This window comes from Gorilla gorilla, chromosome 2 (assembly GCF_029281585.2).
Source record: "Gorilla gorilla gorilla isolate KB3781 chromosome 2, NHGRI_mGorGor1-v2.1_pri, whole genome shotgun sequence".
Classification (NCBI taxonomy): domain Eukaryota; kingdom Metazoa; phylum Chordata; class Mammalia; order Primates; family Hominidae; genus Gorilla; species Gorilla gorilla.
Window position 1 is genome coordinate 196,586,814 of NC_086017.1, and position 17,560 is coordinate 196,604,373.

General features: G+C 45.4%; 2 protein-coding genes and 1 long non-coding RNA gene across 7 annotated transcripts in view; 2 read left to right on the top strand and 1 right to left on the bottom strand.

Moving 5' to 3' along the window:
• Positions 1-455, top strand: part of MAP3K13 (mitogen-activated protein kinase kinase kinase 13) — a 198,227-nt gene extending 197,772 nt beyond the window's left edge. For all 4 annotated transcript variants that reach the window (XM_055382029.2, XM_063704440.1, XM_019023671.4 and 1 more), the window contains one exon: positions 1-455. In XM_055382029.2, coding sequence (XP_055238004.2) covers positions 1-102 — 102 coding nt within the window. In that variant the 3' untranslated portion in view covers positions 103-455.
• Positions 311-16,736, bottom strand: TMEM41A (transmembrane protein 41A). 2 transcript variants are annotated; one of them, XR_010133019.1, is made up of 9 exons: positions 16,514-16,704; positions 14,494-14,647; positions 12,820-12,981; positions 12,289-12,427; positions 8,093-9,423; positions 7,592-7,851; positions 6,614-6,685; positions 941-1,036; positions 311-784 (listed from the first exon to the last, which is right to left on the bottom strand). XR_010133019.1 is itself a non-coding variant. In XM_019023672.4 (5 exons), exons 1-5 carry the CDS (start codon positions 16,630-16,632, stop codon positions 9,203-9,205), a joined length of 795 nt encoding a protein of 264 aa, XP_018879217.1. In that variant the 5' UTR covers positions 16,633-16,736; the 3' UTR covers positions 7,266-9,202. The 2 variants fall into 2 exon arrangements, 1 of the variants encoding a protein (XP_018879217.1); XM_019023672.4 differs by lacking the exons at positions 311-784; positions 941-1,036; positions 6,614-6,685 and having other exon boundaries at positions 7,266-9,423; positions 16,514-16,736.
• Positions 16,646-17,560, top strand: part of LOC129532479 (uncharacterized) — a 23,334-nt gene continuing 22,419 nt past the window's right edge. The window contains exon 1 of the long non-coding RNA XR_008678252.2: positions 16,646-17,441. This is a non-coding gene — a long non-coding RNA (uncharacterized lncRNA). The remainder of the gene's footprint in view (positions 17,442-17,560) is intronic.

The following is a 17,560-nucleotide window of genomic DNA, read 5'->3' on the forward strand; positions in this document are numbered from 1 at the left end:
AACCCCATGCAGTTTGAAGAATCGGACTGTGACTCTTCAGATGGGGAGTGTTCTGATGCCACAGTTAGGACCAATAAACACTACAGCTCTGCTACCTGGTAATGAAGGAATACACATCCTGAAGATCTCGTGACTATACTGGCATTTCAGATCCACCCCACCCCCAGACTCATCCCACTCTCTCCCAGCATTTTGTCTGGGAAGAGAGACTACCCCATCTTTACCACCCCCTAGAAATGAGCTGCAATAACAGGAACATGAGACTTTGCAAATCTCTGGAAAATAATATCCAAATGAAATTAAGTCTCACTGAACATTTCAATCAAGAATGGCAGGGATCTATTTTATTGAATATTCTAGCTACTGTAACATCGATATTTATTTTTGTTTGACATTTTAACACTTTGTACTGCAAAGAGTGAACTATATATGAGATAGAGACAATAACTTCTTGCAAAAAAAAAAAAAAAGAGATGAAAGAACAGAAAAAAAGAAATAAGTGGAATTTAAGAGCAACATCCTTGGGAATTTGTGGGGCCGGGAGGTATTATTGCTGCTTGAACAGGGGACCAGGTCTTTTGGCCATAAGTGACTAAAGAAGAGCCAGAGCAAGACATTGAACATTTTAGAACACAAAGAACAGCAAAAGAAAAGCAATTCCAGGCGACTTGTGAACAGACCATATTCACTTCAACCAGCTTGTCCCGGTGGCTTACGGAAATGACCTAGAAAAGTCTGGTGACCAGATACTTGCACCCAACGTCTTCAAGGGCGTGTGCTTCCTCTAGGAGGGAAAAACAGACAAACAAACAAACCTGTGTATGTGGAAGCTGGTTTCATTTTTAAATGTTTAAGCAGCAGTTGGTAGTGAGGTTTACAGATAGTGTCAAATCTTGTTTTTGGCAAATACGTCCCTTTTTAGTGCTGTCACTGTCATTACCTTGGCAAATGTGCTACCTTGACCCAACGTGTTGATCTTTCATACTCAAGTGCCATTTCCTTGTAGCTCATTTCCTTTCTGCCTGCTGACCACTTCCTGTAGGAACAAAGGTTGGGGGGCAGTACTGAGGAGGAGAAAAGGGTAAGAGAGGAAGAACATCTACAGTGGTGTTAGGAAAACAAACGTGGAATTTATAAAACTCCATTCTCAGGATCACTCAGTTCAGCTACGAGGAGAAGATGGAATCACCCCTCTCTGGAGCCAGGTTGCTTGTCTACTTGAGTCATATTGATTCAAGCAGGAGAACAGACTTTGAAGGCAGCTAGGATGTATGTGTGTCTATACAATGTCTGAGCCCAAACCATCCCTTTGTTTTTATTCACTAACTCATTCTATCTTAGAAGTTCTTTTTTTTTTTTTTTTGGTTTGTTGGGTTTTTTTTTGTTTTTGTTTTTGTTTTTGTTTTTTTGACAGAGTTTTGCTCTTTTTGCCCAGGCTAGAGTGCAATGGCACAATCTCGGTTCACTGCAACCTCCACCTCCCAGGTTCAAGCAATTCTCCTGCCTCAGCCTCCCGAGTAGCTGGGATTACAGGCGCCCGCAACCACGCCTGGCTAATTTTGTATTTTTAGTAGACACGGGGTTTCACCATGTTGGCCAAGCTTGTCTCAAACTCCTGACCTCAGGTGATCTGCCTGCCTCGGCCTCCCAAAGTGCTGGGATTACAGGCATGAGCCACTGTGCCCGGCCTATCTTAGAAGTCTTAATGATTGGCTACCACTGTCAGAATAAAGGCAAAAACAAGCAGCTTGTAAAAGGCAACTCCTCTCCCAGCACAATAGCATTTTTGTTCAATGCTACTTGTAAAATATCTTTTACTTCACTCCAAATCAATGCAGTTTTAAATAACTGGATTTGAACATTTGTGGAAAGAACAAGGGATGCTGAGCAGGGATAGGAAAGATTTTTACATTGCCAAAAGCATGAGGTCCTGCCTGTCTCCAGGGTCATGGGCTCTGAAAAGCATTCCAAGGTACTTCATGGTGCCTTGGCCTTAAGGAAAATTTTTTTTAGAATTTTATGTACAAATAGGTGTTGACCTAGTACCTGTCCCTGTCTCCAAGATAGATTACCGTCAAACAACCTCTCTAGATTCACTGGACTCTTTGACACTGCATCATGTTGGACATTAGGAAATACTTGCAGACAGCTGTTAAACCATTTCCAATGCACATGAAAATGTTGCCGCTCCTCTGGGTTTTACTGATTGCATCAGCCAAAAAGGAAAGGCAGGAGGGAATTTAGAGTTCCTTTTGCTTGTTTGATCCATTTGTTTACACTTTATGTTGATATATTGATTTAAAATGTAGTGTCTGTGATTTATAGCTTTTAGGATGAAGGAAAATGTTTAATTTATACAAAGAACAGTATTGTTTGCATTAAATTATTCCATTTTGTAAAAATTCTGTAGCTGGACTACACGAAAGATCTTAAGTTATGGCATTATTATCATTGTTATTTTATTTTATAATATTATCATTCTCATTTTCTGTCGATCAGAAGGTGTGATTTATGATGTGGCACAATGGTTGTGTTTATTGCTAACCAGGAATTATTATGGATTTTATGATTTTTATGAAGGAATGAAAATGGAACTCCCATTTGGGAGCTCCCTGGTATTGATCTTAGCTGTGTTCCCTAATTTTCTGTGTACAACAATCATCTGAGGACGCATGTTCTGCCCTGAAGCCCAATGGATACGTTGTGATTTTGACTTGATCATGAAAGCTCCTGGGTGGGCCGATGACCCCCAGGATGTCAAATAGTGGATGGACATATAGTTAAAAAGCTGTAAACTTTCTAAACTTTCTTAGGAAATAAATTCATGGGACTATATTAGAAATAAAAAGAGAATGATTTAATGTCCTGAGAGGAACAGACCTAGAGGGTTTCCGCACAGGGCTCATGGATTTGTTTCAAGAATTGACAACATAGTTTGCAATCTCCTTCCTGCCAGACCCCTTTGTTCTCCCACCTTTATTCTCCTAGTGGGAGTAGCAGGGAGACTAAAAAGAGAAATGGTATACAGTAGTCCCCTCTTACCCATGGCTTCATTTTTCATGGTTTCAGTTACGCTCAACGGCAGTCCAAAAATATTTGATGGAACATTCCAGAAATAATTCATAAATTTTAATTGCACGGCATTCTGAGGAGCATGATGAGATCTTGCCCCTTGCTGCCCTGGATGCGATCCTCCCTCTGTCCAGCATATTCATCCTGCTCATCCGTTAGTCACTTAGTAGCAGTCTTGGTGATCAGATCGACTGTCTTGGTTATCAGATGACTGTATCGCAGTGCTTATGTTCAAGTACCCCATTTAATTAATAATAGCCCCAAAGGGCAAGAGTGCTGTGCCTAATTTACAAATTAAATTTTATCATAGATATGTAAGTATAGAAAAAAAAACATAGTATATATAGGGTTTGGTACTATCAGAGTTTTTAGGCATCCACTGGGGGTCTTGGAATGTATCCCCCAGAGATAAGGGAGGACTGCTGTATATACATGTAGGGCATGACATAAAATGCCTAACTGTGGTGTCATCCTAGAACAAGACTAAAGAACTTTAAGAAGGAGGCCTGGTCACTTAGAGGACCAACGACTGGAAAAAAAAATCTTGAAAGGCTATATTTTCCATCCTCTTGACTCCAGATCTCACTGTACTGTAAATCTCTCTGGTTCATTATTCCTTGGAACAGAGATGCTACAACTCTATGTCTTCTATCTATCCAACATAAAACACTGGCACTTTTGTCCAATTCTTGCCCACCTTTAGTGGCAACAGAGAAACATGAGGGTCAGCTTGTATCTTACATCTTTCGGTGATGGTCTTCCTAGAAAACCTACCCCTGATACCTCATAATTTTGATTAGTTTTTTTGAATTCTCATCTTGATTATCTGTTACGCTATTGTCATCATACACCTTATGTGGATTAACTGTTATGAGTATGTTAGGGTAGTACGTAGTGGCTGAATCTCAGTCATTCATTGTATAGTCGAGAGTTGAATGAAGTCCATATTGAACACATTTTTTTAAGTAGAATTGACTAGAGGTTTCAGAGGAGAATAAGGTCCTTAGTGGAGGTTAAAAAGGGAAATACCTTTTCTAGCCCAGCCTGGTCCTTCACTGCCTGCCTTGTGATAACCGGGAAAATCTTAAATTGATGTATGTTTCTTTGAGAACGACTCCACAGTCATCTGAAGAGTGTTGAATCAAGAGCTCAGGGAAGTTATGAGCTAATTCATCAGTCCTGACAAGTGTGTTACAACAGTGCTTCCAGGAACCTCACAAGACTGTGATTTCAAGCTGCTTCATTGATGGAAAGTTTCACCATCTTGGGATGAATGTCCATGTTCCGTTAGTGTCTGTTTTTGACTGACTGCAAGATGATGAGTTTTAATTTGGGTTGCAGATGAGCATTTGGTTCTGATTTTCATCTATTTCAAGATCATATCCTCTGGATAACAGTTCCTTTTAAAATTGCTTTGCAGAGGGGCTAAGCCTGCATCTACTTTGAAATTATAATGGACCTTACCACCACTTAAGTTTAGACCTGTTTGCAAGATGGTGGGGAGCTCCTACTGAGAAAGATGAAGATGCTAGCTCTATTGTAAACTAGCATCTTCATCTAGCTACTTGAAGTTGAGATACTATATTTTAAAATGTTGGCATCAAACAAATCTATCCTTCTAGAAGTAAAGACATTTTGAGTAGGATTTAGTAAGTACTGGACATCTCCTGTAGAACTTCATCATGCTAAATTATTCCCCTCTCCTTTTCTAAGTAATAGATGTGCTTGGGTTTGGGATTTACCTGGCACCAACTCAGACTTTTTTTGGGGGGGGTGAGGGTGCAGGATCTCACTCTGTCACCAGGTTGGAGTACAGTGGCATGATTATGGCTCACTGCAGCCTCAACCTCCTGGGCTCAAGTGATCCTCCCACCTAAGCCTCCTGAGTAGCTGGGACCACAGGTGTGTGCCACCATGCACAACAATTTTTTTTTTTTTTTTTTTGTAGAGATGGGCGTCTCCCTGTGTTGCCCAGGCTGGTATCGAACTCTGGGCTCCAGTGATCCTCCTGCTTTGGCCTCCCAAAGTACTGGGATTACAAACGTGATGCCATGCCCAGCCTCCAGACTATTTTAAATGCTCTCTCCCACTGTGGAACATTGGCATCCTTTAAGAATAAATGCATCCTTTTTGATCAAATGATTTACTCTTTTTTTCTTCAATGTCCTCATGTCTCAATTTTTTTTTCCTTTTCTTAAAACAGTCCCACTTGAACTTCCTGGAACTGAATTCTCCAGAACATAATATTTATAATCCATAGAATTCCTGCTCTGCTCTGCAGTAGAGTGTGCTATGTTTTGTTTTCCCACTGAGCCAGAAGCCAAAATATTATACTACCACTTACCATCATCTACCACCTCCAAGACCAAGACCAGCATTATGTATTGAGCATCGTATCTTTCCTACTGAGCCTAGACACAGCCTCAGAACCTCTCAACATAGCACTTGGAGCAACAATTGCCGCTTGATTGGAATTGCCATTTGAGCTTGAGTTAGCCACAATGGCAGAACGACAGGCTCGCACTAGTGTCCACCTGTGGCTGTCAGGGGCGGTACCACAGAAAGGGGAAAGGCCACTTGCCTCTACCCACTGCCCTTTTGGACAACAATTCCAATTGAAGGAACACCAATCACTGATGGATCCCATTCCAAAATGTCTCTTCATTCACATCATTTAATTCTGTTGAATGAATATGTTCCTCCCTCACCTTTTATAAACAGAAAATTAATATAAGTCCCAGTTACTTGCTTCTTAGACTCTGTGAGACTCATGTACCAAAACAATGTGACATTCTTTTTGAGACTTTGACTTGTACTGTCAGTATGAATTTAGTGCCTTTCCAGGCAGCAAAATGTTTCTTCTTTGCTGATTTCACAGGACAAATATCCTAGGATACTCACACAACCAGTGTCACCAACCTCACAGACTGGCACATTAGAATCATATTAATCTGCTTGTTTGCATGTTACAACTGATACTGCAAAAGCCTATTCAAGTTGGACTGAACTAGGCTAAGCAGAGGACCCTCGTGGAACCTGGAGCATTTCTCAGGGACAGGTGGCTAAAGAGGGGAGCTCTAAAATCACTGCTCTGAGAAACAGGAGGTGGGTTAAGGCTTTTGTTAACTGTCATGTGGCCAGGGTACGATCGCAGGACTTCACAGAGCAGAGCCCTAAGCAGATGGCAAGGCCACTGTAAGGAAGCTCCCGGCAGCATCCCAGGTCTGCTCTCCAGAGCCACTTCACAGCACTCAGGGATCGCTGGCTCCCAGCCCCAGGCTGCTGTCCAGTGACCAGGTGGACAGGGTCCTCCAGTGACTGCAGGCCAAGGGAACCCCAGCCAGCATGTGCAAGCTATTAGGAAGATGTCCCATCTTGCCCATATCACCCCAGTGGCTCTTCACCTTCAGAGTGACCACTTCCCAGACTCTGGAAGCGCGAAGACCCTCTTTGACGCTTTATTACAGTAATTTGAGCTCCTATCGACTTGGAGCAAATGAATTTCTCTTTTGTGGTTAAGTCTCCAAATGAACCTCCTTACCTGGCTCCCCTCTGGTCTCCTGTACTGTCAGTCCCCAGCTCCCAGTGTTGTTTTCTGATGCCGGCTCCCTCTCTGTATTGAACGGCAATGGGAACAAGAATGACTATCAAAGCAAACAAATGCATGGAATTAAACAAAAAGTGTACTTCACTGTTTTCTAGTCCTGTCTTTTTCTAAATGTACTGTTTGTGCCCTGAGAGCTGCCTTAATAATCTCAGCATTTGTCAGAACTTGAGGGAAAGGAAGACTTTCCATGACTGGGTTTCCTGCAGCCACAAAAAGCAGGTAATGGAGAAAGCTAGTTTCTGTGATTCTTGTATTTGACACAGCCACGAAAGAAAGGGGCAATCATCATTTTATTTGGTGACAGCCTCTTCTTGAGTATTCTGTAAAAGCTAGACTGGCACTCTGCTTCTTCCCTATGCTTTCCTGCTGCCCATCTGGTAGCTACTCAAGTTACTACTGACCCCACTATACAGGGAGCAGAGAGAGAAAATGAAGATGAAAATCTGGCTTCTGAGAAATTATTTTGGTAAGAAGCATTGAGAGTGGAAAGCTTAAAACACCATTTTGGACTGTCCAATTTTCAGCCAATCCTAATTCCCACTGGCAAAGGTAGTTGAAAGTTAGCAACATGTTCAAACAAGCACCACACAGAACACTTACATCCATTTATTTGGGAAATTGCTTTGCCTGTAAACTAACAACTGATAAGGCACATTATTGCAAAATTGTCGGGGTGGAGGGAGGGAGGCAATTCTAAGGATCCTGAAAAGGGGCAAAGGGCACACACTTGCGATGATGTGGAAAACATGTTTCTCCTTCCCTCCCCCTACTCCAGAACACCAAAGGCCACAGTCTTCAAAGTCTGCTGCCTCCTTCCCCCACTCTCGTTATCAAGGCTTCTTTTAAAGAAACACGTTTTAAACAATGAAATCCTTGGTGTGAAAGGATCATACCATAACCAAAAACCATCACCTGGGGATGCACTCTTCCTATGGAACGTGAGTAATTCCCAAGAATTCATGTAGAACAAGAGGCATAGATTAAAGTCTTGGCAAGACTCTTGGCCAAACCAAATCATCAACCCAGCAGATGATGCCCAAAAGCAGCAGTCTGGTAAGTCCTGATGAGTTACTCCTGTGGGGTGCAGGATCACAGGGCTGGTCAGTTTAGGTGCCAAGGTCCTTCTGTCTTTGGAAGCATTAATCCAGGTCTGTAACAATTCTGTACTGCAGCTACAGGAAGTAATGACAGCTATAGGCCATTAAGATACAACACAACAAAGTTATCAGAAGCCAAGCTTTCCTCTTTGAATTAAAAGACAAATTAAAAGATACAATTGTTTAGTTACTCTAAGCAAATAAAAAAATGAAAGACATTCAGAGGGTATACTGCCTGATGGCCCCATATACTGAACCCATTCTCCTAGCATGACACAGAACGGATTCCTGCAGAAAGGACAGATAAAATGCTTGCCTGGTCATGATTCAGGTGAGTCAAGGGCCCTGCCCCATCCAGCTGGGTAAGAATTTCTCCAGAACATATCCATGACATACAGCGTTTGCTCCATTCATATTTAATAGTCTGTTTGCAATCAGCTTAACTGCCAGGACATGCGATCATAAGGAGGTTTGACATACATGGTAACGTCAGCGTGTCTGAACACAAGAGCGTGACAGAAATCATCATGTATGTGAGCAACACGTGGAAGTCCTAGGCAGTTCGTCAACTTGTTTCACTTGGCTTATGAAGAGGTAGGTCATCAGCAAAGAAGTACAAAAGAAATGCTCTTCAAGAGACTAACAGAAGATGAAGAGCAGTGTCAGTGATGTGGGTTCCCGTGTCATCATCGGTACTAAACATCCACAAAGATGCAACAGGAGGACGTCTGTCCCAGCAGCCTGTCACTCTGCAAAAGCAGTACTCTGGACAAGGACAATCAGCATCTTCTCCCAAGGCAGCTCAGGGGCTGGCATGAGGCAAATACAACAGGCTATCCCGAGCTCCTTATTAGACCACAAAATACAAACAGCATTTTCTTTTTTTCTTTCTTTTTTTTTTTGTCGAGACAGTGTCTCACTCTATCACCCAGGCTGGAGTGCAGTGGTGTGATCTTGGCTTACTGCAACCTCTGCCACCTTGGTTCAAGCAATTCTCCTGCCTCAGCCTCCCGAGTAGCTGGGATTACAGGTGCCTGCCACCACGCCTGGCTAATTTTTGTATTTTTATTAGAGACAGGATTTCACCATCTTGGCCAGGCTGGTCTTGAACTCCTGACCTCGTGAACCACCCGCCTCGGCCTCCCAAAGTGCTGGGATTACAGGCGTGAGCCACCGCACCCGGCCACAAACAGCATTTTCTAGGAGGCATCCGTTGCAGTGTCTGCTACACCAGGGCTGGTTTGAAAACCTGATGTAATACACCTTCAAGAGCAGAGTGTCCTTTCTGACAAGACACTGCACATTGATGCACAGTGTCCACATCACCTATAGAAGGCAATCAAAAACAGTGAGGGGCTTTAGAGGGCCACATCCATTACACAGATAAGCAACTGAGTCCAGGGACGTGGCAAACAGAAAGTCCAGATCATGTGTCTTTTCTACTGTGTATATGATTAGCAGTGCTTGTTTCATTCAATTGCAGATGTTTCTGACTAAATTTTTTAATGAGGGTTCCAGGAATTAATGCCACCATGGCAATGGCCAACAGCTTAAAGACAGTGTCCCAGGAGAAAAGAGCATCCAGAGAAGTTAGGGTTGACAGGATGGAGCCTGTCTGCACACAGATGAAATTATATGGGATCAAACCTGGAAGAAGAAAAGGAAAAAGCGCCTGTTACAAGCAGCAGCAAAATTAAGAAAATAATAATTCAGAATGTCACCAGGAACAGTGACTACAGTTTTTTTTTTGCTTGACTCTTGACCCTTACACATATTAACTCTTTCCCTTCTTTCCTTCTTTTCTATTATTTTCCCTCCTTTCCTCACTTCCCATATATGCCTGTCTTGTTCAACAAAAGAACTTGAGATATTTACACAAATAATACATGTTACTATAAGATAATTTTAAAATAGGGCCAGGAATGGTGGCTTATGCTTGTAATCCCAGCACTTTGGGAGGCCGAGGTGGATCACCTGAGGTCAGGAGTTCGAGATCAGCCTGGCCAACATGGTGAAACCCCGTCTCTACTAAAAACACAAAAATTAGCCGGGTGTGGTGGTATGTGCCTGTAATCCTAGCTACTCGGGAGGCTGAGGCAGGAGAATCACTGGAACCTGGGAGGCAGAGGTGGCAGTGAGCCAAGATCTTACCACTGCACTTCAGCCCAGGCGATAGAGCTAGACTCTGTCTCAAAAATAAATAAATAAATAAAATTTTAAATAGGAAAAGCAAAATGCGTGCAGAAGAATACAAGACATCAGGGAGTACAGTTAGTAAAAAAATGCATAAGGTTCACCTGTTTGCCAAAAGTGGGCCCCAAATTTGGTTCTGAGTACCCAACAGCCAAAGTAAAGAGAGAAGTGCCATTGTTGACAAACAGTTTTTTAAAAGAAGTACTATTCACATTCTGCACTGTCTCAAAGATGTCATCAAATCCACTGGATTCCAAAAGTCTGGCTGGCTGAACAGGCTGGCTGCAGAACAATCAGCTGGTGACATTGTTAAAAACCACATCCTTGGGCTCCACCCCAGAAATTCTGGTTACTTGGTTCTGGGGTAGTGCCCAGGAACCTGTATTTTAAAAGCCCCTTCTCCACTCCCACCCTGAGATTCTGATTGGTTTGGAACACTCTGATAGTCCATTTCTCTTCTATAGGAGAGGAAGTATACAGGAGATGAAGATCCCAGACCCCTCAGGGTCACACAGCTTGTGAGACAGAGGACAGGAAGCCTGGTCTCCAGAATCTTGCCAAGCCTCATGCCACCTAGGTAATTAGAAGCAGCAAACCCCCACTAGCTGAGGGCCTGAGGCACTTTGTCTGAAAGCCAATATGACCAAAATTGGCTGTGGTAGATCTTGCTTCTATTTAAGATCTCCATTTCTCTCAGGTATCTCCTATTAATAGCAGCTGCTCAACCACAGATTTGCTCTGTTTGACCTAGAAGCCCTGAATCGTCTTTCCCTCTAGGATCTAAGGGAGGTTTAAGAGAAAGAGATCCTTGCCTTAGGCTTAAGGAGGGTGGTTTTCTTCCAGTATGGAGAAAGTAGCAAACACGGATTTTATAGCATGTTAGCACTTTACCACTCTGATAAAGGTGGTCCAAGGCCCATACTTCAAGAAACACTGCTCTAGTCCCAGCCCCTTATCTGGATGAGTGGCCCGTTCAGACTAAGTAGCTCGCTGCAGGTCATATAATTGTCAAAGGCAAGGAGAAACTTTAGATATCGTCTAATTCAGTAGACTGCAAAACTCAGGATCCAGCGGAATCCCTTTTAGGGACTAACTACTTGCATCACCTGGAAAACGTTAAAAGATCCTGATCCCTGAGTCCTACCCCAGAGATGATTTAGTTGATGTGTGGTGTAGCCTTAGCTTAGGGATTAAAATCTCCACAGGTGATGTTTTGTTGTTTTGTTTGTTTTTGTTTTTTTGCTTTTTTTTTTTTGAGATGGAGCCTCACTCTGTCACCCAGGCTGGAGTGAAGTGTCATCCTCTCAGCTTACTGCAACCTCCGCCTCCCAGGTTCAAGCCATTCTCCTGCCTCAGCCTCCCAAGTAGTTGAATTACAGACGCACACTACCACGTCAGGCTAATTTTTGTATTTTTAGTAGAGATGGGGTTTTCACCATGTTGGCCAGGCTGGTCTTGAACTCCCAACCTCAAGTGATCCACCCGCCTCAACCTCCCAAAGTGCTGGGATTACAGGTGTGAGCCACTCAGCCCGGCCTCCAAGTGATTTTTAATAGGTTTGCAGGCGATTCTTAATAGGTTTGCAGTTTGAGAACGACTGGGTTTGCAGTTTGAAAATGACTGACTAGGAACTGGATTAAAATGCATATTCCCAGATTCCACTCCCAAGATTCTGATTCAGTAGGTCTGGAGTAGGCCCCAAATCTAGATTCTCAACAAGCCCCCTGACCCTAACAATCTGATAAAGGTGGTCCAAAGCCCACACTTTGAGAAACACTGCTCTATTCCTAGCCAGGTGGTCCACTGAGGGTAAGTAGCTTGCTGCAGGTTGTGCAATTGTCAAAAGGCAGGAAGGAACCACACTGATGCCAGCAATTCCTAAGGCAGAACTTAATCAAAACAGGGGCCAAAAACCAGACAGGAAGTCCCTTGCTCTGCTCCTTTCTTCTGTCCCCACTCAAAACTCATGGACACACACCCTCATTCCAACCCTGCTCTTCCTTCTAGCATTTACTGAGTACTTACTATGGGCCAATTTGTATACTTTACACAGACCATCTCTTCTAATCCCAGTGCCTAGTGCATACAGCCATGCAATGGACAATCTTTATTTAGTCCAAAAGTATTTTTATGGGTTTTCATGTTGAAGCCTGAGCAGATCTGAAATCAGGAATCATTTCTTTAGATCATAAGGCTTGAAGTCACACTTTGTGAGCCTGTGTTCTCAGAAGCAGGCACGTGCTCACGTGGCCAATAACCCAGGGCAGACCCCCAACGTGACAGCTCTGAAGACTCAAACCTACCCCACTAGCATCTTACCGATAAGAACTGAGAAGAAGAACTGCACGATGGGAATGTTCAGAATTGGGGCCGAGAGGTTCAAGAACCAGTTTGGTGTCATGGGGAAAAGTCTCAAAAACAATAAGAAAAAAAACAAGCTGTTTCTGTTCTCCTCCACCTGTAGCCAAAGAGAAGAAAGCTGTTAAGAAGCAGAAAGGGTCTCCAGGTGTTGAAAACCTGCTGGTGCCAGGCACTGTTCTAGACACTTTACATAATCTGTTCCCAATTGTTCCAACAACCCTCCAGGGAAAGACTGTTTTCCTCATTTTAAAATAGACATGCTGAGGATCAGAGAAATCAAGAACTTGCCCAAAGTCACAGAACTGGTAATGATGGAGCTGGGATTTGATCCCAGGTCTATGTCTCCTGAAGACATCAAAAGAACCCCTAGGACCTCCTGAGACAGCGTGGAAGAGTACTGTGGGAAATCCCTGCCACTCGCTTCTCTCAAGGTCATGCACGTAGTGACTCTCTGGGGTCCCAGCTCTCAGATGTGACCCCTCCCCTTACCTTTCTCTGCAGCAGGGCCACTTTATCAGGAAAGTAGGACACCACCAACTGTTTGCCAAAAATACTGGAGAGCAGGTAGCAGCATGTGGCACCCACCGAGGTCAACACACAGCACAGCAGAAGCCCCAGCCATGGCCCAAACAAGGCACCAGCTAAAACATTCTGCAAATAAAACAAACCCTCAGGCATGTGAACATCTGGCAGCTACCAGGCACATCATCTTGGAGCCTGAGAGTCGTAGGTTCCCTCCTCCTTCACTGCTTTTTTCCAGCTAAAACCCAATTGCGTTATTTATTTATTTTTAAGAAACAGGATCTCGCTCTGTCACCCAGGCTGGAGTACGGTGACATGATCATAGCTCACTGCATCCTCGAACTCCTGGACTCAAGCGATCCTCCTGCCTCAGCCTCCCAAGCAGCTAGGACTGTAGGCACACACCACCACATTCACCTACTTTTTAAAATTTTTTGTAGAGATGGGGTCTCACTGTGTTGCCCAGGCTGGTTTCAAACTCCCGGACTCAAGTGATCCTCCCACCTCAGCCTCCCAAAGTGCTAGGATTACAGGCGTGAGCCACTGCCCCAGGTCCCAATTGCCATTTAAAGAGGTGAATGAAAAATTATGAAAAGGCCGGGAACTACACCTGCCGTCAGTCTCTTCACCTTGAAAATGAGGATAAGGATAAAAGCCTCAGGGGACAGGAGAGAATGAAATGGGATCTGTGGCTGTGGTAGATTCTGCAATGACTGGGGCTCCAAGAAAGTAGAAATGAAACTCATGAGTTATTTTTACTATTTCAAAAGATGAACACAAACCATGAATTTTCCCTTAGTAAGACCACACAAGCTATGTAAGATGTCTTGTTTCTTTGCTTTTTGCTGGAATTACATCTATGCAGTATGCTAATACCGGGGTTCCATGTTGACCAGAGCTCTAGCCGACATTTGAAGACATCTTGGTTTAAGAAAAAGGGAAAAGTGAACCAATACTTCCTAAATGCATTTTGGTTGGTAGACATCATCCTGACAAAACATGGGATCCAAGAGAGAAAGTAAAAGAAAGCCTTGGAAGTGGGAAGCTGGGGAGCCACTGAGCACTGTGTTAAGTGCTTGACTACATGTCCTGTGTAATCCTCACTACATCCCTGAGTCATGCCATCCTTGCCCCATTCTACAGGTGACAGATTAAGTATCCTCCCCAAGAGCACAGCAGGCAGAGTCAGGGTTCACCCTCAGGTCTGGATGTGGAGCCCCCACCAAGCAGCAGCTGGCTCTCTGCCCTGAAGAGGGATCAGTTCAAGACAGAAGACAGACATAGGGCAGCCTCAAGGAGTCAGCCCCTGACCCCGAGCCCCACACACCTCCACTGCCTCTCTTGGACATGTTTGCTTTTCTTCTAGTTTCCGACAAGGAAACTGTTTGAGCAGGTCCAGCCTCAGCCTAGAGGAGAGAAACAGCCTGGGGTGGGAGAGGGAAGCAGTACAAAAGGAAGCTGTCAGTGTCTCCCACTTCGGTGCTCAATCCCTCAGTAGGAGCTGAGGGCCACTGTGTGCCAGCTCCGATACACCCACTGTCACTTTTAATCATCCCCACACAACAATCCCATGAGGTTACAGGGGAGTATCCAAATTTTACAGATAAGGAAACAGGGTTGGAGGGAGGGCAGGACACTGACCAGGAAGCTGGAGCCGGGGATGGCAAAGCCCTGTTTGTAGAGGTAGGCGCCGCAGAAGAGCAGGAACACGTAGGCCTGGTGCTCCTTCCGGTACTCTCGAAGGACCTCAGAGAGCTCCCGCAGCTCTGCCAGGTCGGAGGGGAACCACAGCGACCTGGGGATTTGGAAAAGCAGATGGAAACATGAGTTCATATCAGTCCATTGCCCATGAAAGTCACTCGCTGTGTCTTCTTTTCAGAGTAGGTTTAAAAATATGCCCATCATCTGGTCTGCTGGGAACACATACACTCCTAATGACAGATGACCTGATACGACGTTGCAGAGACAGACAGGAGAGCCCTAGTTTGGAAGCAAGAGACCTGGGTTAGCATCCCAACCCTGCTACTTTCTGTTTTATGTCCTTGGACTAGTCCCTGAGTCTGTTTCCTTATCTAAAAAATGAGGGGCTGGTGCTAAACAGTCATTAAGTTCCCCTTTAGCTCTGGGATTTTAGAATCTGTTCTTAAGAGGCAAATGGATTCATTTCCAGGCAAGTTCTAAATGTCCTAAATTGCCTTCCTTTCAAGGACACTGCCTCCCCCACAAACCAAGAACAATTCAGACTTCAAACTGTTCCTGAGGTGCCAAGTAAAACGACTTTTTAGCATTCACTATAAAGCCAATTAGAGATTCTTCAGGAAAGTATATCTATCCCATAGGATAAATGTAACTTTTTTGATAATATGTCAGGCTTGAATCGAACCCTTTCAAAGAGCCTACTATTTAACTCTGCTCTTAATCTGGTCCTCAATGCACTTTGAATCCTGTCCAAGGGTTATAGCATAAAGGCTACCTTGCCTCTGCCATCTGAACAGTCCTTGAATCCATCACTGATTAATCATGAGCAAACCCTCCTACTTCTCACGAGAGTTTCTCTTGGTATGTCCGACACCCACAGCAGAGCCTTCTTAGCTACAGCAAAAGAATACAGTAACTGAAAACAGCTGCCTTAACAGTCAAATATCAGTAATTCCCTTAACCACGCAATGCTGTACTAGGCACACTTCCATGCACTTTATAAAGAGTATGCAGCACTCACAAAAACCGGCCAGGTAAGTATTGCTCTGCCTCCTGCCTCGACCAGTCGTTCATTAGAAGGGGAAAAGGAGGCCAGGCGCGATGGCTCACGCCTGTAATCCCAACACTTTGGGAGGCTGAGGCAGGCGGATTACCTGAGGTCAGGAGTTCGAGACCAGCCTGGCCAACATGACGGGACCCCCCCCCCCCCGCGTCCCTACTAAAACTACAAAAATTAGCCGGCCGTGGTGGCGCGCGCCTGTAGTCCCAATTACTTGGGAAACTGAGGCAGGTGAATCGCTTGAACCCGGGAGGAGCACGTTAAAGTGAGCCGAGATCGCGCCACTGTACTCCAGCCTGGGTGACAGAGCAAGACTCCGTCTCAGAAAAAAAAAAAAAAAAAAGGTAAAAGTAGAGACAACCAGAAAGACAGGTAGAGTCGATAATTAATTCGTGAATAATTTAAAGTTGTCTATGCAACATTTCTCCTGAAGATCTAATGTCTAAAGTCTCAAGGGCAGACCTGACGTAAGTGGGGTGGGGAGGAGGAGAGGCAGTTGAAAGTGGACTTGAAGAGGCTGGGGGCCCGCACGGGGGCGAAGGTGGGCTGGAAATGGGGCCCAGGGCTGGGACTGGGAAAGCAACGGCGCGAGCAGGCTCAGCGCCGCGTCTCCCTCGGCAAATCCACCCAACCAAAGGCCCCGCGGCGTGACGCCCTGCACACCCTGCAGCCAGCACCACACAGGTCCCAGTCAGGCCCGGAGCCGGGCTCCCATCCACCCGCCTGTCCGAGACCGTGCGGACGCGGGCCCGGATACCAGACCCGGATTCCAGTCCGGTAAGTGAACCTCAATTCCCAACGCCTCCGATACCGGAACCCGAATCTCCGAATCTCCGATTCCCAGCCCCGGTCCTCGGACCCGGTTCCCTTCCTCTGACCCGAACCCGGATTCCCGCCACGCACCTGCCTCCAGCCTCCTCGGTGGAGCCCAGTCTCCGCCCGCGGGGCAGTCGCGTCGACAGCAAGTACAAGGCGAAGGTGCAGCCGGCGAAGACCAGAAGGAGGCCGAGCAGCGGGCGCATGTCGGCTCCGCACCCCGGCCCACGGGGCAGCCGAGAAGCTCACTTGCACTCCGGGACGCAGCGGCGGGCGGACTGAGCCCGCGGAGCACGTTCACTGACGGACCAGGGAGGGGTCCGCGCCAAGACCCGCCTCCGGACCAGGCCCCACCTCCTGAGCCAGGCCCCCGCCCCCGATTCTGACTCCGCCCTCTCTGTTCTTCGGTGGAGACTCCGGGAAAAACCTGCCTCCCAGTCTGCCCTCTCTCCGTCTGTCTGTGCTTGTTTTTCTACGTTTATCCCTGTCGCTTTCCCCACTTATTCTGCAGGCATGGCGCGCCCCCAGTGCCGGCTCGGTGCCAGGGCTGGGAGATCCGGGGGTGAATCGTGAGCCCGGCCCACAGCGAGCTTGCAGTCTAGAGATCAAGGCAGTCTTGTCCACAACCTGCTGTCACACAAAGCAGATGTAGCTGGTGTAGCACCAGGGGCTGCAATCAAGTGCGGTGGGGCGGCAATAGTGACCACGGAAATAATCAGAATTGCTTTTAATTCAGCTCCTACTATATTCCCGTCATCCCTGAGCCTCACAATCATCCTCCAAGGTAGGTATTTTTGTCTTTCTCTAACAGATGAAAACTCTGAGTTTCAGAAGAATTAAATGACATCCTCCCAAAAGAGAGACAGTATAAGAATCCAAGTCAACCTGAGTCCAAAACCAGTGGCTCTTACACTGTGTGGCTTTATGGACGACATGGAGTTTAAGTTTACCTTCAAGGATGAGCAACACTTTTCTTCAAGCAGAAAAAGAAGGGAATGGGTGAACAAGGTCCCAGGTAAGGCACCAGAATCCAGTTTCAGTGAAGCCTAAGGTATATGAGAAATAAGTGAGAATCTGGGGACAAACAAGAGTGCACTGAAGGCAGGCTAAGGAGTTAGATTTTTAATAATGTAG

Excerpts from the sequence above, each read along its gene's own strand:
- TMEM41A (XM_019023672.4), bottom strand. The coding sequence starts at position 16,632 with ATGCGCCCGCTGCTCGGCCTCCTTCTGGTCTTCGCCGGCTGCACCTTC. Across the intron at positions 12,982-14,493 it reads TCCCCGGCTCCAGCTTCCTG|AATGTTTTAGCTGGTGCCTT; the intron begins GTCAGTGTCCTG and ends TTTTATTTGCAG. Across the intron at positions 12,428-12,819 it reads TGGCCCTGCTGCAGAGAAAG|GTGGAGGAGAACAGAAACAG; the intron begins GTAAGGGGAGGG and ends CTTTGGCTACAG.